Source organism: Lycorma delicatula, chromosome 1, assembly GCF_047948215.1.
Source record: "Lycorma delicatula isolate Av1 chromosome 1, ASM4794821v1, whole genome shotgun sequence".
Lineage (NCBI taxonomy): Eukaryota > Metazoa > Arthropoda > Insecta > Hemiptera > Fulgoridae > Lycorma > Lycorma delicatula.
The window spans coordinates 235280784-235304678 of record NC_134455.1 but is presented as its reverse complement, the minus strand read 5'-3'; the positions used below and the strand labels follow the sequence as shown (position 1 = coordinate 235304678).

General features: G+C 32.6%; 1 protein-coding gene across 1 annotated transcript; it reads right to left on the bottom strand.

The window, feature by feature from the left end:
• Positions 1 to 746: 746 nt before the first annotated feature.
• On the bottom strand, positions 747 to 23090 carry LOC142317782 (sorbitol dehydrogenase-like). Its single transcript, XM_075354331.1, has 8 exons — positions 22926 to 23090; positions 16542 to 16575; positions 12367 to 12531; positions 9467 to 9626; positions 8270 to 8454; positions 2127 to 2305; positions 1075 to 1196; positions 747 to 948 (listed from the first exon to the last, which is right to left on the bottom strand). Exons 1-8 carry the CDS (start codon positions 22974 to 22976, stop codon positions 747 to 749), a joined length of 1098 nt encoding a protein of 365 aa, XP_075210446.1. The 5' UTR covers positions 22977 to 23090.
• Positions 23091 to 23895: the final 805 nt, after the last annotated feature.

Here is a 23895-nt window from a genome sequence, read left to right as displayed (position 1 = left end):
TGACATCAACTCCTGAGAAACCCCTTTTATTAAACCCCATTCCCCCCGCTTTTATTCTTCAACTGTGCCTCACTTTTCTGGAACATGGAACAAGAAAAGCAGACCGAACTGGTTTATACGTATACGTAGGTACAGAAGAAAGACATGGAAGGAACTAAACATTAGAGGAACCGTATAGTTGGCTGCTGCCATGGAGGAACAAGTTCCCACTTTACTGTGGGAACTCACCTCACCTTTACTTGTGTATTTTATATTAATTTTTGTTTCACCTTTACTTTGTCCTCACAGTAGTATTTATTAATTTTGTAAATATTAATTTTGTAAAAAACCTCTTACCCAATTGTTTTTTGTAAAAAACCTCTTACCCAATTGTTGTAAAATGTATTTCCCCGCTATTCAACTGTGCCCTTGAATAAGTAAATTGCCTCAAGTACAGAAAGACATGGAGGAATTTACAGAAAGACATGGAAGGAATTAGACATTAGAGGAACTAATTTCACTCAAATATCCAGTATTTTATATTAATTTTTGTTTCACCTTTCTTGTCTCACAGTAGTATTTATTAATTTTGTTTTTACCTTAATTTTAACCTCTCTTTTTACCTTAATTTTGTAAAAACCTCTTTTACCTTAATTGTAAAATGTAATAAACAGTCAAAACCTTTTAACAGTATCCTCTTTTAATCTAGTGAAATATATGACAATACAAAATTGAATGAAATTTTTTTTACATTTTTTTGTTACAATTTAATGGTTATGTTTCTCATATGTTTTGTTGGAATTATTTATACAATCCTCGTTACAATGAATCATAATTTTTATTGGATTTCCCTTCTGCTCAGCTGCTGCATCAAATGCTTCTACAGATTGTGTGATATCAAAATTATGTGTAATCATCTGCTTTACATCAGCTTTTCCTGAGGCGACCAAGTGTATTGAGCCAGGATAGCTGAAACAATATAAATATTGCAATATAAATATTAAATTAAGTCTGTACAATACTTATAAGTTATAAGTTATAGTATCATATAAGTTATAAGTTATATATAGTTATCTTCACAAAGTTATAACTTACTCATTTGCATATCGGAAGATACCACGTATATCAAGTTCTCGTGATAGTGCTGGTACAAGATCAGTAGTTACTGTATGATCTGCACATCCTACAACCACTAGTACACCTCCCCATTCAGTAGTCTGAAAAAAAATTTTTTTTTTGGATTAACAAGCTTAAAATTTTATGCTTAAAATTTTATACAAAGCTCTTCTACAGTAGTTTATTTTGATAGCAAGTAAATTTCAATTTGATACTAAAATTTTCTTTAGCAACCTAAAAAAATTTCTTTGTGCTTACCTGGCATACATCTTTCACCTGAAGCAATTGTTATACTTGCACCATGAGTTGGTATCCTTGGGACAAATGTTGTTCTGAAAAGGTAAACCCTGTTCTATGTCAATGGCCCACTTTTAGGCATGTACTTCCATGCCTCCACTTATTCTTTCATAATTTTTGGTGCAGATATGTAACTTCCGTCAAATCCATTAACTGAAGTGCAACCCCTCTCCTGCCACAAGCATCTGCTGAGAACATCTGGAAAACATCTGGGGTGGATACAATCATATTTGTCAGGTGACTACTCACTTTCACTGTTATGTATCACGCATGCAGAATAAAGTACATTGTCTGTCAGCTGATAGGCAGATCTTTATAGACAGTATTAATAAAGAGAAAATCAGAATGAAACTGACAAAATTCTAATAAAAATCATATAGAGAACAGACATGTTTTTGTTAACATGGAAATGTTGGTAAATCAAAATACGCAGCAAATTTGGTGCCCTGCAATATTCACTTTCTGAAATTAGAGTGACTCATTTTATCACTATTGAGTAACTGAAGATGAGACCATGGATCAAGGAACTCCATCCATTGGCTGAAGGAGAAATTTTGATTGACTGATTGACTGCTTAGCTGAAGGTTAAATATAGTTATTCTGGACGATTTAATCTCTTAAAACATTTTTTTTTAAATTTTAATTTAAACAGAAACATTTATAATAATTCAAACTTTGTTTAAAACATTAAATTAACTGTACATACAAATACTATGTTGTTAAAGTCACTATACCTCCAATCCAAGACCTAGTGATGATTGTTTACCAGCACAGTCAATTGTTATTTGAGGCCTTTCTCCAAGTGTTTCAATTACTTTTTTACTTAGTTCTTTCAGGTCTTCATTCTTGTTTACTTTCAATACTTCATCTGCCCCTAATTTCTTAGCCATTTCTAGACCATAATCATGTGAACCTGAAATTTTATTCACTAATATTATTTTTTAGAAATTTGTGATATATCACTATATCACTATCTTCAGTTTCACTTAATATACTGACTTTACATAGTATAATACCCAGAGACTTGGCTGTCACATGATCCAATATTCAGTCACAAATTACTATTTAAAAAGACTGAACCAAAAGTGGGCCACAAGTGAACTCACCTTTCAAAGCCAATCATGACATGTTTTAGGGCTGTGGCAATTCATGTAAACAGAATAATAGTGGTTGCTAGTTAAAATAAAAAAAGCTAATAAAATAAAACAGAACAACAGTCAAGTACCTACATCATTAGTACATGCACAAGAATGCTTCATTCAATTAACACCTTCAAAATTATTTTCTCAATTTTGTGTTTTTATTGAAGTTGCCTATGAACACCTGTATGTATGTATTTCTTCTGTTGACTTTCTTTGGAGCTCCAGAAGGAGCACTGAATTACAGCTACATATTAAAAACAAAAAACTTTAAAAAGAAAAGTTGTGTCTACTCTGTGGCAGATATGTTGTGCACAATTTTTTACATAGTATACTGGCTCTCAGTCAGGTGGTGGACATATTGCCACTTCTTAATTATGTTGTCTACTTACATCACAAGAGCATACGCTGACAACTTAATTATTGAATGAATAATTTTAATTCGTTTCTTTGACAAATGTGCAAAATTTGTTAAGTGAAATAAAAATTAAATTACAAATATAAATAATTTACAAATATGAATTAAATTAAAAACTAAGCTTAGAAATTCTGTAAATTAAATGACAATGGACTGATTCTAGCAGTAGAGTAAATTATAAACCCACAAAAATACTCATGCAGCATGCTTTGTTGTAGAGCACAAGATTTATCTATATTTTGGCAGAATTTGAGTTCTTTTTCTAAAATCATGCCGAAACAGAAGACATAATATTCGTAGAAAATGCAAGGAGTCAGATGCAAGGCAAATCAGCATAGGGGTCGTTACAATGCTCCCAGCTACTAATGAAGTTAGTAGGAGTATACAAGTTAGTAGTTTACAATACCTTCTTATGTTTTTGATGGGTGAAGGTTATTTATTCTGCTAAATAATGAAAATATTTCCTACATGCAATTCTATGCTTATCGCCAATTTTTTACATTACAGAAACTTGTGTAATCAATATTGTGTTGACATGATTGCCAAAATTATCACTTAAAGATTAGCCTTTATTCCTAATAACCTAAAAAAGGTTACAAGCACAACAAGACACCATGTTTATGCTAACATGAGAAACAAAAAAAAAATATTTTGTTTGGTCAACTGCTACGCACTAAGTTTCAGTGGCAAAAACAAGGCTGCTTACCTTTTGTCACATATTGCCAGATCTTACCTGCTTTAACTCCTTGATAAAAGTGTTGATCCATTATTATATGACTAAACTTATGTGCCATGGATCATATGGCGATATAAATAGGTAATCCTATCTGCAATAAATATCCTCTAATGTACATTTCCAAAACTCCCACTGCAGATGACTGTTACCAGACATCACAGAAGTCCAGAGGAAGGAGGACCTGCAGAAACTTTAAACATGCAAGGTAAATGTGCATGCTAACAATTTATATTAATTAATGGATCATCTCACAGTCCACTATGCTTTAATGCCCACAAATGTTAAATTTCGCAACTCCGTGGAAGCTGATTTGAAATCTGCAAATATATTACCAGATCAAGCAAATTTTTCAGTTCAAAATTAAAGATGAATCAGTACACATTAATGGTGGAAAAATGTACATTAGGCAGTTGGTAATTACTTAAGTACTTTCCAATACTTTAAATTTGGGACTTGACCACTCATTGCTTTTGTTGAGCATTTGAGCTTGAGCTTTTGAGCTTAACGACTTTCGATTTTCTGGAATAAAAAAATATGCTGCTCTATAGAAACAATTCAAATCGAAGTGAATGCTTTTATCTGTTTTACGTTATTGCATAATGTTGAACCTAAAATCTTTTGATTACTGAAATGTTGGTGTGCTACACCAAACAAAGCTGCTTGTGCTGCACTTTGCTTATTGGTATATGATAAATCACTGGAAAGATAATGCTTGCCGATGCTTCTATCTGTCAGCCTGTGCCTAAATTGAGAGAAATTTTTGTCATCCCTGCCCAACCAGATGTATTCATATTATTGTCAGAAATATCCCAAAAATATATTTGTAAAGATATATCAAATGAATTGTCAAACCAATAACGTTGAGATTACAATTTCAGGTGAAATATAGAATAGAGGTAGTCTCATTGAGATTGAAGATATTTTTATGAATATTCTGTTTCATGCCTAAATTTTAGTTCTAGCTAAAGGTTAACTAGCCTAAGTTCTAGTTAAATTCTTCTTGTCAATCTAGTTTTCTACTAATAACATTGCAATTGGTGTAGCATCCTTACGAATTGCTACTACATTTATATGGTGGGAGAACTAATTCCACTTGTTACCATTAAATGTAAGCCATGTGGTTAAAAATTTTTCTGTTTGAAAAAATGGCCACTTTGAACTTTGCCAAGATGCTAAACTTAGTACGGGATGAATAAACAATAAGTTCCAGCTCATATTGAAGCCATTGATCAAACCCTTTAAGGTATTATATCATGCAGTAAACTAATACGTTGTATAACTATGATCACAAGAGGAACTAGTGCTGATGTTGCTCAGGCATGCCTATAATCACTAACTTTTCCTTAAAAGTACTTAACTCCTAACAAGCCTCCCCACCTACCAGCTGTAAATCCAGCATGGCAGGTCAGCTCACTGGTCAGATCTTTTGAGGGTTTACATATGCCCACACTAATGAGGAATGCACTAATAACGGCACCCTCACCAGTTTCAAGTATTTTAATTTAACTTAATAACTCCCACTAGAATCTCCAACCATTTACTGGAACTGGCACACCTGAGCATGGCAGCCCTCGGCAGTTGGGGCTTTCCACACTACCCTACTTTATGTTCAGCAAATGCCAGAATAAGTCCAACAAAGTATCAGGCATAAATTCAGACATACCTGCCCAGATTTCCCATCTCTGGCATCTAAAAACAGTATGATCTACCGCATCCTCAGCCTCACAGAACATACAACTGGATGTGTCTTCTCCCAAATCTGTTCAAGTATGCTTCAAAGTTATCATGACTGTAGTAACTGCATCAAATGGGATCATATGCCCTGCTGATCCAAGCATGTAGATCATTTATGAGAGTCCACTTGGCCGTCCCACCAGCCCTCCATCGTTCCTTCTATCCGTCCCAAGTTTTAATTCAGCCGTTGCTTAGACGACCTGGGCACTCTGCGATGACATCAAAATAGTTTCTTCTCCCTTCATGCAAATCCATTGAATGTGTTGTGTAAATTTACCAGCTTTTGTCAGTTGTACTTAACACTAGTTTATGTTGAATTTGCTGATCTATTTTCAACATCATTGATGTGTCAATAGGACACACTTGTTCGGCCCAAGTGTCAAGCCACGATCTCTTAACCAGTTTTTAACAATACCCAAGGACGCATTAACTCTTTCTTCAACTTTGATTTTGGCAACTATGGCCACCACTATGCCCTCTGGAAACCTTAAGGGCAAGACACCATCATACACCATCATACACCAGCACCCAAATAAAAGCCCCAGCACTGAGCCTTGAACTCCGCTGAAAATCAAACTTTATTCTACCCTCCTGAACCTCTATTGTGTTCCACCTTTTATGTAGAAAGTGTCCCATCATAGATACAATAACATCCCATTGTCTAGGAGTTCAGTCAGCACATCACCTCGTCCAACTGTTGAACCTGCTACCAGCAGCTACAGCTCAACTGTTGAAATCACCCGTCAATTGTTTTGGAAGATCTTTTTAATCTTTGTAAGGTGCCTATGAAAACCTGAAATTCAGCGAACTCAATTTTTGGAGACATACCATTATGATTATTGCATTTGTTAACTCCAGAGCTATAATCCCCTTTCCATGGCTTAGGAGGCTCAGGTTAGCCTGACTGTCAAATATAGCAAGATCTCTATGATCAATGCTTCAGGCAGCCATTGCTGCAATATATTTGTTGGGTTCAATTGTTAATATGTCCACACCTAGTTCTTCAAGTGCTCAACAAAATCGAGCTTCTATTAGCATTGGATAAAAGCACATTAATCATGTCTTGTCAAGCTGTATATGACACTCTTCCAGTGCGATTGTCCCCTTTGCACATTTGCAGGAATTTTTGTACCTTTTACCCCCACAGTATCAGTCAGGATCAATGCATTTACTTTTATGACTACAACCCTTAACACCTCTAGCACCGGTCACTCTTCTCTATATAAATACTGCAATGGACCCACCCAATCTGTACTCTTCAACTTATTCACAGCACGCTGCGTCGTAATTACTGTTGACATTTTGATTTTCGCTGTATGTATGCCTGACAGAATATCCAAAATTCCTCCTGTCCCAACATATGCACTATGACATTCTGATCTCCTGTTCATTCGTTTCAGAGTCCACATTTTGATGTGCACAGATGTTTTTGTCTGCCACCCGTTGTCAGCATATCTTGCTTATCCTGAAAGTAAAAGCCATAAACTGCTTTGCATTATAGATCCTTGATTTTGATCTGAAGTTTTTCATTCTGTCTCTTGCGTATAGAGAGGACTTCACCAGCCTTTTCCCTAGTAAGCACTGCTTTTATGGTTTGCAGCAAATCCACGTAACTTCTACCCTCTGCTTTCACCACCACTGTCCCGACTTCAACCGGATGGGTAGAACATCTAGCAGAGGCTGACCTAGTAAGTTATTAAATTCTTCAGATCTAAAGATGTCACCCTCACCGGGTCAATGCACTCCCTACCCAAGTAAATCAGCATCTTCCTGATTGCCAATAATACCCCCAGAGGAAGGATTAAGACCGGAACTCCTGAAACTCTGAATATTCACTTAAATGCTCGCAGTTACTCTCGCCGAGAGCCACGCTCTCTGATGGTCGCGCCCAATACGCACTCTGTTGTGACGTCAGGGTATCTTCACCCAATACAGACGTGACTTCTCAAACTACATTCCCTGGCTTTATACAGCCAGCTTGTTGGGGAACATGAACCAGTTTCTTGATTCCACTCAGGTTAATCTGATATATGTCCACCGTTAGATCCACATTATGCAGCTGTTTTACTTTACATTATGCAGTTTTTTCCCCCTTTAGACAAAAACTGTAGAGATTCCTTTAGTAAGATTGGCACATTCATATTGAATTTACGTATTGCTTTAGTACAAAGCTTAATACAGTATTAGCTATTATGGACATACAACTGAAGAGCTTGTTTAGACCATACTCTTCTCAAACCTCAGACATTCATTATTAATGGTATCTCAAATCTATCAAATTTATGTCATCAAAAACAAGTCAAACTTTTTAATGATGGGTGAATTGATTAATTACAGTACACAAGTCTGAAAGATTCAGGTATCTTTCAGAATTCAAAAGTTTTAATCACTATTACTGATTACAATAGTTATTTTTGCAATAAGTATCACTATTAGTGATGAATTGTATACTAATTAAATATGACATGTATAACATAAGAAACGAAGTTGAGTCATAATAAATGGGTATTTTATGCAAAATTTACAAATGACCAACTAGGGAAATTAATGTGAAGAAAAGGAAACCCTGTAGACTAAAAGAAAGGATCAAAAATAAAAGAATTCTTGCTTAATAGATGTGTATCCATTCACTCATTACACAAATTTAAATATAAAAATATATATATATAAAAAAATATATATATCGATTTAAAAATATATAATAGGAGCTTAAAAACTCAGTTTTGATCAGTTCAATTTATAGATTATAATTTTTCCTTACTGTGCTTTCTCTTTATTAGTATATTGAACAGGTTTAATTATGTAATTAAAAAATATTTTATGATATCTTTAAATTAATCCAGGTTTCACCTGTGACCATGACTTTTCTTGCTCCCATTGCTTTAGCAACTACAGATGTGACTATACCAATAGGTCCTCCTCCAGTTATAAGAACTGTAGATCCTAGTGTTACTCCACCTTTTCTACAAGAATGTAGACCAACTGCAGTTGGCTCTAAGAGTGCACCTTCTTCAAGTGACAGATTATCAGGCAACCTACAAATAAAATGGTAAACTTTATTGATATTGATTTTATATCTACCATTCTAAGTGATTGTGGGGTCTAAGTTACAAGTTGTCCTTAACAGCATAACATTGAGAAGCTGCAAATACATGAGAGGTAATCCGATCACATTTTCTAAATATTACAGTTTTTGCTTTTAAATATTCTAATTTTACAAAACTATTTGTTTTGAATCACAAAAACAGATTTATTCATTTGTAAAATCATCATTATTTGTGTAAAATCATCTATTTGTGAAAAATATCATGTTTTGCGAAAAAATCAATTTTTGTAGAAAGTCAAAAAATTATATCTTTGCGTATTCCTTCAATTCTTTTTTACATCAACCTTTTCTTGATATCCAACTCAACATATTTTTGTTAGTGTTTGATGGGAATTATTTTTGGGGCTATGGTCATCCTAGGCAGCAAAAGTGGTAGAGTTTTCTTGCTGATATATTTTGCATTTTGTTGAAGTTACAGTCAATATAATTATAAAATACTCTTTACAGTATATATTACTTAATATTTGACTTAGTCTTTTGTTAGGCATCAAGTCAGTGCCTTGACTCTGAGATTTTAGATTTTCTCTAATCATGATTATAGTGATCACATGATCACACTACAATCGTGTGATCCATAAGGAATATAGGTAACTAATTGTTATATTATGTCGTAATGCTAATGTTATATTTTTACCCCCAACTCCGTTTTACCTGCAGTATATCATGCATTTATTGTTCTTTGAATTCAATACAGCTCAGAACTTCCAAAACAGCCCTTATCAGAAATCTTCCACAGTTTTTTAATAGCATTAAAATACTGCACCAGTATTTTCTTGACGATTTCTGATAAGGGCTAATTTGGATGCAAGCTGTAACGCACATTTAAAACATTAAATGTATCTTATGCTGTAGGTAGACAGAAGGAAAAACTTTGACACAGCCTAAAACTATTACAAAAATATAAACTGTTTTACACAAAAATAACAATCAGTTACACTTACTTAAAGCAGAAATCAGCTGAATGACAATAATATTGTCTAAGATTTCCATGTACAGGAGGTGTAGCACAGAACAATATATCAGAACATAAATTATACCTTCCAGTTCTACAGAAATTGCAAGATCCACATGGTACACCAGGCTCTATAGCTACTCTATCTCCTGAATTAAAAGAATATAAGTTAGAATTACGCAAATAAAAAATGAAAAAAATGACTTTTACATTTTAACTGGGAAAACTTGCCAATTTTGTTTTTAATAGAGAACACAAAATAATCATGAGCTATCATTTAATAAACAAGGATGCAATTAAATTAACATGAATTTATAAAGATGAATGAGTATCACAAAAAATCTTCAAAATCTCAGAACAAGAAATCTTACAACTAAGTTTTATTCCACCCAGTTCAACTTCTACAACCAGAAGATCTCACTCTAGATTGTGTTTTACATAGGAAGAAGTAAAAGTTCTCCTAATCAGTGGAAGGCAATTTTCAACAGACTTAATGTACAGGGGGGGAAGCCTTCACAATCAGCTGTTCATGTTATCTGGCAACTTACTTAGAATTGTCGCAGCTGCTAGAAGATGTTCCTGTAGCTCAGATGCAAAGTATACTTTCAGCAGAATTGAGCACCTCCCACATCTCATGTGGAGTTTCCACTCTCCTAAAACATTTCTCTGAGAAATGGATCTGTTGATGTCCAAATTCCTGGCCACCAAGATCACATGATCCAACATCTTTTGATTTTTACATCTGAGGATGGTGTGTTGCACAGAGTTCTGGTGTCTGTAAAGTATAAAATTACTTTCCTAGTTATTCTTTGGGAATAATCGTATAAAATTTCTGCTTTGTATCTGGAAAGATGAGATTCCTCATACAGTACACTTTATGAGAACTTTTCCGTGCTGATTAATCTTCCATGCAAGTTATCAGCATAGTCTTTGCAATGTTGTTGCCATGTTAGTTGTTGCCAATCAGTCTTGAATGAACAGATTTCCACTCATAAAAAATTTGAAAGCTACCAAAATACAAAATATCATATCTCTTGCTACCATCTCATGTCAAAACCTTTTCTACATTGAAAATTATGCAACAAATACCCAGGATTCAGAAATATATTTGAGTATCCTTTTTGAAATATTACCTGGAGATGTATTTTTCTCATGGCACCATATTAGTCATGTACAGATCATTTTTTCAGGATATTTCCCTTATACAACAGAGGGAAGTAGGCCTGTAGCTCTTCCTTTCCCTCCTTTGGCAATGATATATCTCATGATGGAGAAGAGGTCACCCACCACAAATACAAATCACTGAGGCATTTCCTAAACACTACTGACAGTCAACTATTTCCAAAATTATGTAGTAGCATTTATCTGGAGGAAAGTGGAAAAGAGCCATTTAGAATGGTTGAAATAAATCTTGTTCTAATGAAGACTTTCTTTTCCTTTTTAGCCTCCAGTTAACTACAGTTTTTAGATAATTCTTCAGAGGATGAATGAGGATGATATGAATGAGTGTAAATGAAGTGTAGTCTTGTACATTCTCAGTACAAATGGAGACTAGTAACATGACATGTACTAGTCATTACAGCAACCATTATTGCAGGACTGGATCCCACATATAATTACAGATTTAATATTCTGCATAGTTTAAGAATATTCTGCTTCCAAGACTATGTAAACATAGTCTTACGAAAGCACTACTGAATTGATAACAATCAAGAAATAAATCAATTTTTGTGGTGACCTCTCCATCACAAGATATTAATGTTATTGGGTTGTAACAGGATTTCCTGTAACATCGTTTTTGCTGTGCACCATACACAGAAAAGTCTTCTGTATATTGGCTTTATGGCTAAGATCAACAAGTTGGTATATAGAAGGAAATCCTCAACTTTTCATCTGTAGTTCTTTGTAGTTTTTGAACACATTCTCTGTAGTTGCAGGAAATTGATACTCAGAGCAGGTGAAATATTCAGGTAAAAATAACATTGAGGTTCAAGCACTTTTCACCTGAACATACAAGTTCATTTTGTTGATAGTCAATTACTGGTGGTTTTTTATTGTTGCTTTCCAGACCGTAGACTTCCTTTTGAGATATTTTAACATTCTGTATGATTCTTTTCATCAAGTTGCTAATTTTGGGACAAGGGAAAAGAGCAATATCTTCTTTTTTTTGCACTGGATTAAGTATTATATGGTAGATCCTGGCATTTTTTTTATCACCACAGAGGGAAGTAGAAATAGTAAGAATTAAAACAAGGATCTTTCACACAGTTATGGCAGTTAATGTGTGAATCCTTGGTCACTACTACTTAAATCAGCTGTAGTCTGTTTGGCTCATTTCAATTGTTTAAGTGTTTTTCTGAATGAACATGAAATAATGGGTTTATTGATTATGTTTGCAATAATTGATTACCACCTTGTATAACAAGTCAAATCACAAATTTAGTGTAGCTAGTTTTTTAGATTTTATGTTATTTGACTATGTATTTTAAGTTACTAAAATATAGAAAGAGTTGTAAAAGATTGACTACATACATTCCTGAGTTATTTTAAATTTTAAGTTGCAGTAGAATTTTTACTGTTACTAGCCTTGTATTAAATGTGTTTATATAGTTGGGTCACAGTATGTTATGGTTTTCATAAGCTGTATTGTGTTCTGCTGCACTTCTTTTCTGTTTTCAGTAGGACTTGTGTCCCAGGTCAGTTCAATTATCTTAATGAAGGATTAGAGATGGTAATCAGAAAAAAGAATTCAGTTTTGAGAACCAGTACCTATGAGTTCACAAACATATTTCTAAATATGCATATAAGTATGTTTGTAAAAGTGTACATATATATGTATAGTGTACACTTAATACATATAAGTGTACGTTATATGTATTAAGATTTTACCTGGCTTTAAGTGTGTGACTTTACTTCCAATCTTACAAACTGTTCCACTTGCTTCATGACCAATAATCATTGGCTCTTTAACAACATAATCTCCACAATGTCCCTCGGTATAGTAATGAACATCTGATCCGCAAATTCCAACACATCCCATCTTCAGAAGAACCTCTTAAAAAAAATTGACAAAAATTTATATGATAAGTCCAATCTACAGGCAATCCTCAATTCATTAATAAACTTACTACACTTACACTGATAGTATTTGTACAAATTTCCAAACAGTGTTTGTACAAATTTTTCCAAACAGTAATGAGTTTGATTTAGTATAATCAGCTATACTTGTTAGCTGCATGATTGTGGGCACAAAGCATTAGGATGGGGAGACCAATGAACTTAAATTGGGGAGACCAATTTAAAACTCTATAGGCTTTATTAAGGTTTACAAAAGAAAAATTTAAGCCAACTTTTCCAACCTAGGAAAGCAATATTTAAAGGGGTGTCGAGAAGAGCTCTCTACACCAAAGTCATACCAGACCAGACCACACCACAAGAAATCATAGCAATGACCACTTTCGTTAGAGTAAGTTTCTGCTTTTGTTAGCTTCTGCTTTTGTTTTGGAAAGGCAAATCTATGTTTCATCTACTGTTTTAAAACTATCAAGAAATTCAGTGAACGCGTTAAGATTTACACCCTGTAAATAGCCATCAGAAGGAAGTTTTTCATGAGTAAAATGTAATGGACAATATTATTGAGATGTTTGCTATGTCAAGTTTAGTTAACATGAACATTGTGGATTTGTGATTTGGTCAGTACAATCTCTGTACAATCATGGTTCTTTTTACATTCGAAAACAAAGGGCAAAAAAAATGTTTTTTTTTTCAGTCATGATTAAATTCGCTATTATTTTAATTTCAGCAGCCTATTAATTTTTCTCCTAATTCATACAACTTTTCTGAAAATTATTATATTTAAGGGTTGTTTAGAAATTATAAATAAAAATAAAATAATTTTATAATATGAAATAAGAGGTGTCAAATAGTATCCTATTCCTTATTTTTGAAACTGTATATAAATATACAGTTTAATATAAAATTAAATTTTTATTTAATATTTTAGTAATCTCTCGGATAGCCGGCTCATATAAGGTAGCAAAAAGAAACAACAGGACAAGGATTAAGGTAGGGCCTGAACTTCTTACTAGCTATATCAGAAGTTACAAGCTGCTTCATACCAGCCAAAGTGTCGAGATCTTATCAAAGATAATATAATTTCAACGTAATTTATATAATATAGATATAAATTTTCAACGTGGAATAATAGAAAGCTTGTTCCAGCCAGGCATGTTTCAAATGGCCAGTGGAAACTGAAAATTTAGATTGGATCTCACACGAGAAAATAGTGAAAGACTTATGAAGGAATAGTAATTTTAATTTAGGTATCAGATCTCGCTGATGAAACAATTGGAATCCATCAACGATAGGTTTTTCTCTTGAGATTGGAAGGAGAAATGGTGCAGTCATACTTTCATAGTGTACACGCCCCAACTATTGAGACTATTCAACGTTAGATATTTTTCTTGGCAATTGCAATGAAGGTAGCAATAGAAGAATTTTCTCCCTAAAATATTAAATTGTTTGCATGACATCAGTAATTATAATGGAATTAGAAATAAATTTTGCAGTATTGAATACAATAAGAAAATTTGTTTTAAACAACGATGAACAAACTGGCAAGCACAACAGACGTATTTACAAGCACAACTGATTTTAGGTATAATTTAATTCGGATGGGCCTGTTTAATAAACAAGACTTGAAACTCTGTCTTTGTCTCGAAAATGAGATCAGTAGGATGACTAGAAAGATTAACACCAAAAAATTGAAGGATTAATTTGTGTTAAGTAGTGTGAAGAACGCGGCTAAATTAAGTATGATTATGTAATATCATCGAACATAGAAAATTAACATGAGTCGAATAATTTCCTGAATTGAAGTAGACATTACTGATTACTGGTTTGTAACAAAAGTAAGCAGAGTACTTAGTCGAGAAATTCGTGATATCAAATAAAGAGTAAACGTAAAAAATAGGGATTTGTTTGCACATTCCAAGAACATACTTAAAATATGTATTGAACATCTTCGATTATCGAGGATACAATGATCGATCATGAAATTAAAGTTAATGTCACAAAATTAAGTCTGGACTGCTTTATTTTAACATTCATTTTTATATTTCTAAAGAAATCACACACTTCCTTAAATGGTGTGTGACGATTTTTTTTTTATATACAATTTTTCATTTGTAGTGATGTTTTTGTGGATATAAAAACTTAACCTTTTCTTAATTTTTATATTTTCCAAACCCTTGCAATCACAACGAAAAATCTCCTTGGTTAGGAATGTTATAGTCAAACTGATAGTGCCTAATAGCCTATCCCAAAAAAAGGTTAAAATTTGACATGAAAAAGGTAAGTTAGCATCAATGCTAACATTGAAGTTTGTAAATTTTTCCTAAATTTTTCATGTAGCCAGCAGTGTGTGGCTGTGAACCAATAAAAAATCAACTTTTCCAGTAATGGAAAATTTACAAATGCATTCATGCATGACCCAAACTGCTAAAAGCAAAAAAAATGTAGAATGTCATCTAAACTATTATAGAACAGTGGTTCCCAAACTTTTCCGAGTCGCGGCGTCCTTTTTCAATTAAAATTTTTCCATTGCACCCTACCTACCGTAAGTAAAAATATAAAAGTACCGTAAAATTAAAACTAGTTGATCTTAATTATATTTTTTAATAACATTAAATTAATTATATATTTCTTGGTTCAATTATGAAGCTTTTACCATACTTTTACCTGGGTCGCCGCGGCACAGAGTTTGGTTGTCGCTGCGGAAAACTTTCTACAACTAAGAACGACCTTAGTTGTTCGGTTTTTAAAATTGCTACGTATGGAAAAGAAATATTAACCTAAATTTTTATCATAAGACCTTTTCTGTAATATAAATACGCTTTCACTGCTTTTTACCAGATTTTTACAGTCTCTTATCCATATGTGTTTGAAGAAACATTTTAATAGAAAATATTTATAACAAATATTATAACATTATAACCCTTTTATACTTAAAAGAATTTACAAAGAAAAAATGGAACACAAGATCTTTCTGAAAAGACCCACACACCACCCACACACCCCCCACACACCCCCCACACACCCCCCACACACCCCACACACCCCACACACCCCCCACACATCCCCACACACCCCCCACACATCCCCACACACCCACCACACATCCCCACCACACCCACCACACATCCCCACCACACCCACCACACCCACCCACAACACCCACCCACAACACCCACCCACAACACACCACCCACACCACACCACCCACACCACACCACCCACACCACACCACCCACACCACAACACCCACCCACACCACACCACCCACACCACACCACCCACACCCACACCACCCACACCACACCCACACCACACCCACACAACACCCACACAACACCACAACACACCCACACAACACCACAACACACCCACACAACACCACAACACACCCACACAACACCACAACACACACACACAACACACCCACACAACACACACACACCCCACACACACACACACACCCCCCCCACACACACACACACAACACACACACACACACAACACACACACACAACACACACACACACACACACACAACACACACACAACACACACACCCAACACACACACAACACACACAACACACACACACAACACACACACACACACACACAACACACACACACACACAACACACACACAACACACACACACACAACACACACACACACACACACAACACACACACACACAACACACACACACACACACAACACACACACACACAACACACACACACACAACACACACACACACACACACAACACACACACACACACAACACACACACACACACAACACACAACACACACAAACACACACACAAACACAAACACACACACAAACACACACACACAAACACACACACACACACACACACAAACACACACACAAACACACACAAACACACACACACACAACACACACACAACACACACACAACACACACACACCCTTAAATAGATTACAGAGTAACAAAATGTGTTTACCATTCTCTTTTGGTTCTGGGATGGGCTGGTTCTCCTAGAAATAAAAAATTATAAATTTAATGACTAAAGTTTTAGTAACAATTTTTATTAATGGTAATAACACAAATTGTAATCAGGAATAAGAATTTAACTGTTTTTAAATCTTTATTCAAAATACATTATTGAATCTGATTAGTTCTGGCTTATCAAAAAATGAAATTTTTAACAAAGATTCTTAATTTCTTCCAATGGAATATACATAATTATAAAAAATTCTTAATAGTAATTACTATAATTTACTGGACTATTAAAACTGTCATTATGAAATCTATTGTATTTTTTCCTGGTAGGTTCTCTATTTTATAGTTAATAACAAACATCCATTTTCCTTGTGATAATGGATTTGATTTTTCTTAAACTAAGACACATCGAACTGATTTTTCTTAGATTAAGACATATCGAACTGTTACATAGATTAAATAACATTTATCACTAACAATATTTCTTTACTCGTGCTAAAGTCTCCTTTGATAATCCTTTGATTCCATTTCTCATCTGAACTAAAATTATTGTAATTCTCATAAAAATGTACAAGAAAATATATGTAAAATGTAAATGTAAGATAAATTTTATCTTTATTACTTAACACGAGGGAGAATGTAGCTTTTCTTAGGGCTACATTCTAGGACCAAGTCATTAGTAGTAAATCCAAAGCAGACTGCATAGCAAACTTGTCAAAATAAGAAAATATTGACATGATTGTGCTAAAAGAAATATCAGAATATTGTATGATTTTGAGTGATACTGAGAGATTGATGGAATAATGATTTTCACTTCGTATGAGATTCCTTTACAAAATGAAAAAATTACTACCCAAACTTAGCATTTGTTACCAAAAAATAGTGATGGACCTCATAACATGGACCTCATACATCATGGACATAACATATCCGCTTAGTAGCTATCAAATCAACCCAAAACCTAGGTGAACTGATAAGGCAAATTTTTTCAATTTGCCTTATAATTCAACTTATAATGGATAAAGCCAAGTACAGAATATTGTTATTCATTTCATATACAATCAGGGCTACAAAGAGGAATATCCCAAGGGATTTTAAGAAATGCAATTTGACATATAGTTAATAGGTGTGTGTAAAGCTGAAGTTTTTCAATCCACTCGCTCATCTGTTCAATATCGAATGGAAACAAGACAGGAAACGTGAATAAACACAATTTGACATGTCAACGAGCTTTACATCTCGGCAACATAATTTTGTGATTAGTCGTTCTGGAAATTTGTCACTTGCTCTACGCATGAAAAACGTTCTTTCACGTTTACCGTCTAACGTTTCCTACTACTGTAGTTGTAAATTGGTCTTTTTCATAATAAATCCGCATTCTACCCATTTTTAATGTTTTTCTAACAATTTTTCAACACCATGGAAAAGCGTTTCACATATAACGCAAAATTTAAACGCAAGGTTTTTTACGCGCCGATCAGATCGGAAGTCAGTACCGCCGTTAAACAATTATTGGTGAAGCAAATGTACGTACGTCGGTGGCTTAGTATGAAACATGTTTGTGTGTAAGTGAACCAAGAAATCTTTCGGACCAAAAACACGGAAAACTGTTAGTTTCAAGCTTTTCGTGGTCATTAGTGTCAACATTAAAACTAACTGACAGTTTTGTTTGCATAAACAGAGATTAGCTGAATATATTTTAACAGAACTCATGTTTTGATAACTAAATTGTATTTAAGAAAAATCAGAATTTATTTTAAATTTTCTCCTGTAGCATCATTTAGTCAAGTTACTGCGATTACTAATAAAATACCGAATTTATAAAGCTAAATACATACGTAGTTGGTAACTGCATTACATTTTAACTACTATAATACAAAGTATTATTAGAGGCTTTCCTGATTACGTTTTTTCTGGAGTAATTGAAACTAAAATTTCTGATCACTATGTGACAATAGCAGATCTGTTGTACAAGAGTTCATCCCAACGATCGATGGATGACAGTCTTGGTTCATTTTACTTAGATAATGCCTTAATTAGATATAAGTTAGATAGCATAAATTATGACACCTTAGGTAATAAGATGGATAATAATCCATCTGCATATGAGAAATTCGTTGATATAATTAATTCTGTGTATAACAGTTCTTTAGTTCGCAGAAATACTGATAGGATTAAAATTCAAAATAGAAAAAAACCATGGATGACGGATGACATTCTAAATAAAATAAAGTATAGAGACAAACTGTTCAAAAAATGGAAAAAAGCACCAGCTAACCTGGAAATTCGAAAAGATTACATATTATATAGAAATAAAATTAATATTGAAATACGAAAAGCGAAGGAGAAGTATTTTAATGATAAATTTAAAAATTTTCAAAAGAATGATATTAAGGGTAACTGGAAACTACTTAACTCTTTGATGGGGTTACCCTCTAAGCGTAACTTAACTATAATACGACGATACTATAATTAAATATGTAAGCGGTACATCTAATAACGCGGGTAAGGTCGCTGCAGACATTATCGGTAAACACTTTGTAACTTCAGTAGATGATATTAAACATAATTGTATACATAAGTTCTTGAAATTCACGAGTGGCAATTGCATGCAGCTTGTGTCTTTTCATTTACCTTTAAGTTCTCCTAAACAAATAGAAAATATAATTTCATCTATGAATGATAAAAAATCGCCAGGTGTAGATGGCATACGAATCAAAGATTTGAAATATGTCGTTAATAAAGTCAGCCCTTTAATTTCAATTATAGTAAACAATATAATTAAATCAAGGAGGGTTCCTGATCTACTGAAGATGTCTATTGTTAGACCTATCTATAAAGCTGGTTCTTTTAAAGATTTAATAATTATCGGCCAATTTCTATACTGTCATGTATCGAAAAAGTTTTTGAACGGTATGTCTCTATGCATATTACTAAATACCTTGATGATAACAAATTAATCAGTGAAACTCAATATGGTTTCAGAAAGGGGATTGGGACTAACGATGCTATAAATGATTTATCTGATTTTGTCAATATTAACTTAAATAAATGTAACCATGTAATCTTACTTTTTTTAGATTTTCGTAAAGCTTTTGATACGTTAGACCATCATAAACTTTTAGATGCCCTAAATAAGCTAGGGTTTAATGGCCCTTTTAATAATATGCTACAAAACTATTTAAGTAACAGAAAACTTATTGTTAAAATTAAAGATAAATATAGTGATAGATACGAAACGGATAGTGGCGTGCCTCAAGGGTCTATCTTGGGCCCAACACTTTTTAATCTGTACGTTAATGATATGTCTAGCGCGATCTCTAATTCATGTCTGTTGCAATACGCTGATGATAGTGTTTTAGCATTTGGACATAAGCGATTGGAAGAAGCAGAGTTTTTAATGCAAGAAGATTTTAATAATCTATTAAAGTGGCTTCATGACAAAGGCCTATTATTAACGCTAAAAAAACTACTGTTTTACATGTAAGATCTCCTTATCTTCAATCCCAAAGACCAATAAAAATTATTTGTCATACATGTGACTGTATAAAAAATTACCACATAAATTGTAATTGTGAACATCTCCAGAATGCTGACAAATACAAATATTTGGGTGTACATTTTGACTCTTTTTTTAGATGGGATCACCATATAAAACATATATGTAAAAATTTAAGAGTGGTTGCTATGAAATTCCACCACATCTCACCCCTATTACCAATTCACTGTAAACGCTTACTCTATTCATCCTTGTTTGAATCTGTTATTCGATACGGCTTGACAACATGGGGATCAGCCGCAGACTATCTCATAAATAAAATAAATTTAATACAAAATAGGGTCCTCAAAGATATTGCTCTTTATGATTCTGATAACAATTATGACACTAATTTAAATAATCTTACAAGGTTTCTGTCAGTTAGAGGTCTATTTAAATTCTTAATTATTTTTAAGAACTTTTACAACAGTGAATACAGGGTAAATATAGAAAGTGGATACAATTTGAGAGCAATGAGCTTTATCACAGATAGATATAATAATACTTACGGTAAACGATTAAAGAAGTACGTTGTTCCTGCATTACTTAATTCTTTACCGAATCACCTCAATAATGTAAAAATAAAAAAAAATGATTTAAAAAAACTTCTCATTGAGTGGGCATTACTTATAACGTAATAGGTACTAACAGGATTCATGTTGGATTTATACTGGCAGTCCAGACAATTATAACATGATTATAGTTATTATTTTAATGTTGATAATTATTGTAAATCAATAAATAATGTATTGTTGAATGGTTAAAGCTTAGTTATTTATTTTCTTTAAGTAATTGTTGCAACAAGATATTAATTGTGTAATTCGTTGTTGTAATTAAGTATATATTTTGTATAAGTATATTTTGTTTCTTGAATATAATTTTAGTTACTAAATCTAATACATTACAATTATTAAAGAAATAATTTGTTCATTAGTTTTTAAATATTTAGTCTAATTTTGTAAAATTAATTTTATAATTGTACTACTATTATAAGTATTATAAAACTAATAATATCTTTAGTTGTTACATAAAATTGTTATTACATTAACCACTTAATAATGTAATAATACTCTTTAGTATATCTGTCGACAGACTTAGGTCTGACGGTTGACCATGTAAGTTTTAAATTGTAAATAAATATAAAAAAAAATAAATAAATGCTTTCGATTTAGGTGTATTTAACTATACGTTTGGATTATAAAATAAATTGTTTAGTAGCTACTACTAATTAACCGTTGAAATTAATATATTCTAACAAAACCCGATTATAACGGACCTGAGTAACGAATTCCTGCCAATTAAGAAGAACATATTAGAAAATCTAATGGGAGGAATCCAGGAAGGGGCTAAAAGGAAAACTTAAACAGGTCCATTTAACAATCATAGTAAATGGAATCCCGTCTGTGAAATCAATGACTGAATAATAATTCAAATCAGGATAATAAAAGCAAATTGCAATAAAATAGTCTAAATATAGTAATCAGAACCTTAACAGTGAGTGGCAATAACCATTATTTTTATTTTTAAATGAATTCCTTTAGGCTATATATTTTGTCATTATTGCACCTCAGCCTAACAAACCGAACAAATTAAGTATAACGTAAATTACGTGCAATGTAATTTAAGTTTTATCCAGTTCTTTTATTTAAATAAGATAATTCAGTTTCTTTTCAAGCGTGACAAAAGTGAATCTTTTTAAATATCAAGAAAACTTGATAGAAATTGAAAAGAAGCCTTACAAACCAAAACAGTTTAAAGTTAATTTTATTTAATTAAGTTATGTACAATGAAAATTTTTTGTCAATAGAAAAGAAATCTTTTTTAAATGGTTCTTGAATGTGCCCTTTCCACTTTGCTACTCCAAGTAGCAAGTCAATGTGAGCAAGTCAAAACACTTATCAAATTCAAATTTGGTCATGGTATATTATATATATATATATATATATACACACACACACACACACACACCACGACATTTGTTTATATACCACCGCTATTATTTACTTGAAGGAAAGGAAGTAAATTTCAGATTTCAGTGGAAATATCCAGTTTCAGAGCGACTAACCATCCTAGCCGTAGGATGGTTAAATTTTGGATTTAGGACTGTTTTATCAACTAGTTGTGCATCTCTCCTCTTGATTGCAATCTACTGTAGCAAAAGTGTCCAAAAAAGCCTTAAATCCAAGGAAACTGCAGTAATAAGCCCTCATTGAGAGCTTTTCAAAAAAATTATAAGTGGTACTTATTTTCGTTGGTTCCATAGCCAAATAAAATTTTAATTAATGAAATATTTGGATATAACAAGAGGAAGGCACATCAGTTCTAATCAAACTTCATTTAAAATTTTTTTTTTGTTTAAATATATTGATTTATTAATTATTAAACTCTTGTAAAAATTCTTTTACAATGTTTCAATAGAAATTAAAAAAATATCAAATTAAATAAAATTTTATTTATTAAAATTTTATTATTAGGCGTACAAGGAGGAAGTCATGTGGGTCCACATCCATATCAGATTTTTTAAATATCACATGTTCATTCAAATTCAATAAATGTTAAATATAAATTCAATAAATATAAGTGTATATACACAGTTTATAAGTTTATCACACCAATTTTTTTTAACAGAAAAATCAAATTCTACAAAGACTGCATAGACAATATACACTAAGGAAGGAATACTAAACATTATGTAACATCTTGGTACAATTACTATATTACTGGCTCAGTAATACACCAATGTTAAAAAAAGTGAAAAAGGCATGTAGATTATACAAGCTACATTTTGAAGCTCATGGTTGTAAAATATAAATAAAAGCTAGTAAGGACTTAAAAAGTATTTTTTACCACACGAAGATCCTTAATTCCATATAGTGTTACTGTTAAATTTTGAGCCATCTTTGTTTTAAAGTAAAGGTAGTATGAATGATGCTACAGATGGGAAGAGAATCCAAAATTCATGTACTGTTAATGAGTAGCTATATTTTTATCTTCAATCATGGAATGTTTATGTTGCTCATCTGAAATAAAAGAATGTCAAAGAAAATTAATTATTGTTTAAATTTATTACTATTATAATTTAAAAATAAAACTTTTTATGCAAATACTATATAATTATATTAATTCTGGTTCTGTATATTAAGAAAATAAGAGCAATTTACTCTTTAGTAAAATATTACACAATGTAAAATACACAATTTCAAACCTCAATTTTTACTTTTAACAAAACCTTTAATTACCTATCTAAGGAAGTACTGTTTTAAAACTTATTTTTTTAATTACCTGGAGAGTAACATTCAAGGTTGACAAAAAGGAAAATATATTATGTTCAAATTTGTAGTGAAGTGTGTAGATATGCTTTTAGTTTGGTGATGAATGCGAATTTATGAAGCTACATTAACTACTTCACATTTAACCATAACTCAATTTAGATAGGAATCTTAATGTCAATGTAGTTTATAGTTTTATTTCACATAAAATCTGATGACAGACAGCAAGATAAAGCTTGCTTCACAATCTTGATTGTGAACAGGCAATTTAATAGGAATATTTTTATCTATTTGGCAAATTAATACCAAAATCTGGATACAAATCTTTAAAAGTAAGCCTACTTAATTACTAACAAATACCTATTCTGCTTTCACTAAAATTTTTTTTTTCCCTTTGTTATAAAAAAACAGTGAGGGAAATTTTGATAGTACTTATTTTATTTTTTTTTTGTGATCCCCTAAGTCAAAAAGCCAATTCTGTATGTATGAAAATGTTTGTATAAGAAAATATTTACGTTAACAGTTAGTGAAAATTGAAAATTTTGGTC